The 1,857-nt window shown below is 44.3% G+C and overlaps 1 protein-coding gene across 1 annotated transcript; it reads left to right on the forward strand.

Annotated features, from left to right (window-relative positions):
- The first annotated feature begins 302 nt into the window (after window positions 1–302).
- LOC120314224 (arylamine N-acetyltransferase 2-like) lies at window positions 303–1,453 on the forward strand. The gene has a single exon (XM_039357082.1). It carries the CDS (start codon window positions 554–556, stop codon window positions 1,397–1,399), a length of 846 nt encoding a protein of 281 aa, XP_039213016.1. The 5' UTR covers window positions 303–553; the 3' UTR covers window positions 1,400–1,453.
- Window positions 1,454–1,857: the final 404 nt, after the last annotated feature.

The raw sequence follows: 1,857 nt of genomic DNA on the forward strand, positions 1-1,857 counted from the left end.
CAAAAGAAACCTGAAAAGCAGAACATTCCCTAACATTGGAACAGCTTGCCTCCAGAAATCATGGACACTGAAGATTTTTAAGAAGAGGCTAGATAGTCACTTGTCTGAGATGGTATAGGTTCTCCTGCTTGAGCAGGGGGCTGGACTAGAAGACCTCCAAGGTCCCTTCCAGGTCTATTGTATTCCCTGAGAAATCCAATGCCCTAAAGTCATCCGAGGTGGAAAAAGGGTTAATATACATAAATTACAAAATAAAGCAAGTGGGAGGTTCTGACTTTTTTCACTTCCTCTTTCGCTTCCCTGGCATAATGAAACTACCAGCTGCTGTGTAGACAGCAAAACTCACAGCAGAAATTCCAAGGGAAAAGTTTTGGGGAAGAGGGGAAGGAAATCAGGCAGGAAAGGAGAAGAGACTTGGGAACTGAAGTGTCTTGGAGTCTCAACCCCCGTTTAGAGCTTCGTTACTGAAAGAAATCAAAGGAACAAGATCTTGGAAAGAGGTAAAGCAGGAATCTTGAAACGTCCCTATTCAAGATCTTCCATCCAGTCAGACATGGATGTTGGATGTTACCTGAAACGGATGGGATTCCAAGGTGTCTCTACCTGCCCTTCTTTGGAGACCCTCAAGTACCTCCACCGTTCCCACCTCTTCTCAGTACCCTTTGAGAGCCTCAGCATCCATTGCAAAGAGCCCATCAGCCTGGAATTGCCTCGTCTGTATGAGAAGATTGTTCAAAACCACCGGGGTGGTTTTTGTTGTGAGCTGAATGGACTTTTCCAGTGGTTGCTGCAAGTGTTGGGATTCCACACCAAAATTATAGCTGCACGTGTTTGGAACCGCTTCACGCAGTGCTACGGTCCTCCGTTGGACCACTTGATAATTTTGGTAGACTTGGATGGGCAGCAGTTTCTGTGTGATGTTGGGTTTGGAGAAGGTTTCCTGGAACCATTAGAGATGAAGCCCGAGGTGGAACAAGTTCAAGAAGCAGGCATATTTTGGTTGAGTCTGGAAGGAGCTACCTGGGTCCTGGAACGTCGGGAAATTTCTGGAGAGAGGGGGAGATTCCTCTATAAATTCACCCTAGAGGAGAAGAAACTAGAAGACTTTTCTGACATGTGTCTTTACCACCAGACTTCACCTTGTTCTATCTTCACCTGCAAATCCTTTTGTTCTTTGCACAAAGCCGGTGGTGGACGTCTGACCTACCTGGGCCAGCGCCTAATTTTCACCATGGGAAGGGAACGTACGGAAACCTTCTTGCAGAACTCTGATATCCCAACCGTTCTCTTTGATAAATTTGGGGTCAACCTGAAGAACTTTGAACCAAAGGATGAAAAAATCCTGCCACCTCCTCAACAAGATTCATTAGTGGGAGAAGCGAACAATGATCTCTTTTAGATTGTAATGAAATATAGAATTGGGCAGGCTGATCGATTAAGGATTTATTGCCACCTCTTCAACAAGATTAATTAGTGGAGAAAGCAAAGGGGGATCACTTTTAGATTGTAATGAAATATGGAAATATGGAATTGGGCAGGTTGATCATGTTAAAGATCATGTCAAAGATCATGCTTGTGATTCTGTAAAGGGTTAAGAAACACTTCAACTGATTTAAGTTTGGATATCCTACTGATTAGCATTTTAGTGTTGTGGCAATTGCAGTATCATCATTTAGATCAGTGGTTCTCAACCTTTTTAATGCCGCGACCCCCAACCGGTCGTAAGTCAAGGACTACTCAACAGGTGCAGCACTGTTTGCAGAATGGGACTTTTGGTGGGCTCAGCAGGGCAGAGACAGCCTGGACAATTCCTATTGGCTTTTGAAAGCCAATAGAATTAGACTCTATTCAAGAGAG

Source organism: Crotalus tigris, unplaced genomic scaffold (assembly GCF_016545835.1).
Source record: "Crotalus tigris isolate CLP2741 ecotype Arizona unplaced genomic scaffold, ASM1654583v1 scf7180000018863.26168, whole genome shotgun sequence".
Taxonomy (NCBI): Eukaryota; Metazoa; Chordata; class Lepidosauria; order Squamata; family Viperidae; genus Crotalus; species Crotalus tigris.

Bases quoted from the DNA above. Each gene is read 5' to 3' on its own strand.
- LOC120314224 (XM_039357082.1), top strand. From the start codon at position 554: ATGGATGTTGGATGTTACCTGAAACGGATGGGATTCCAAGGTGTCTCT.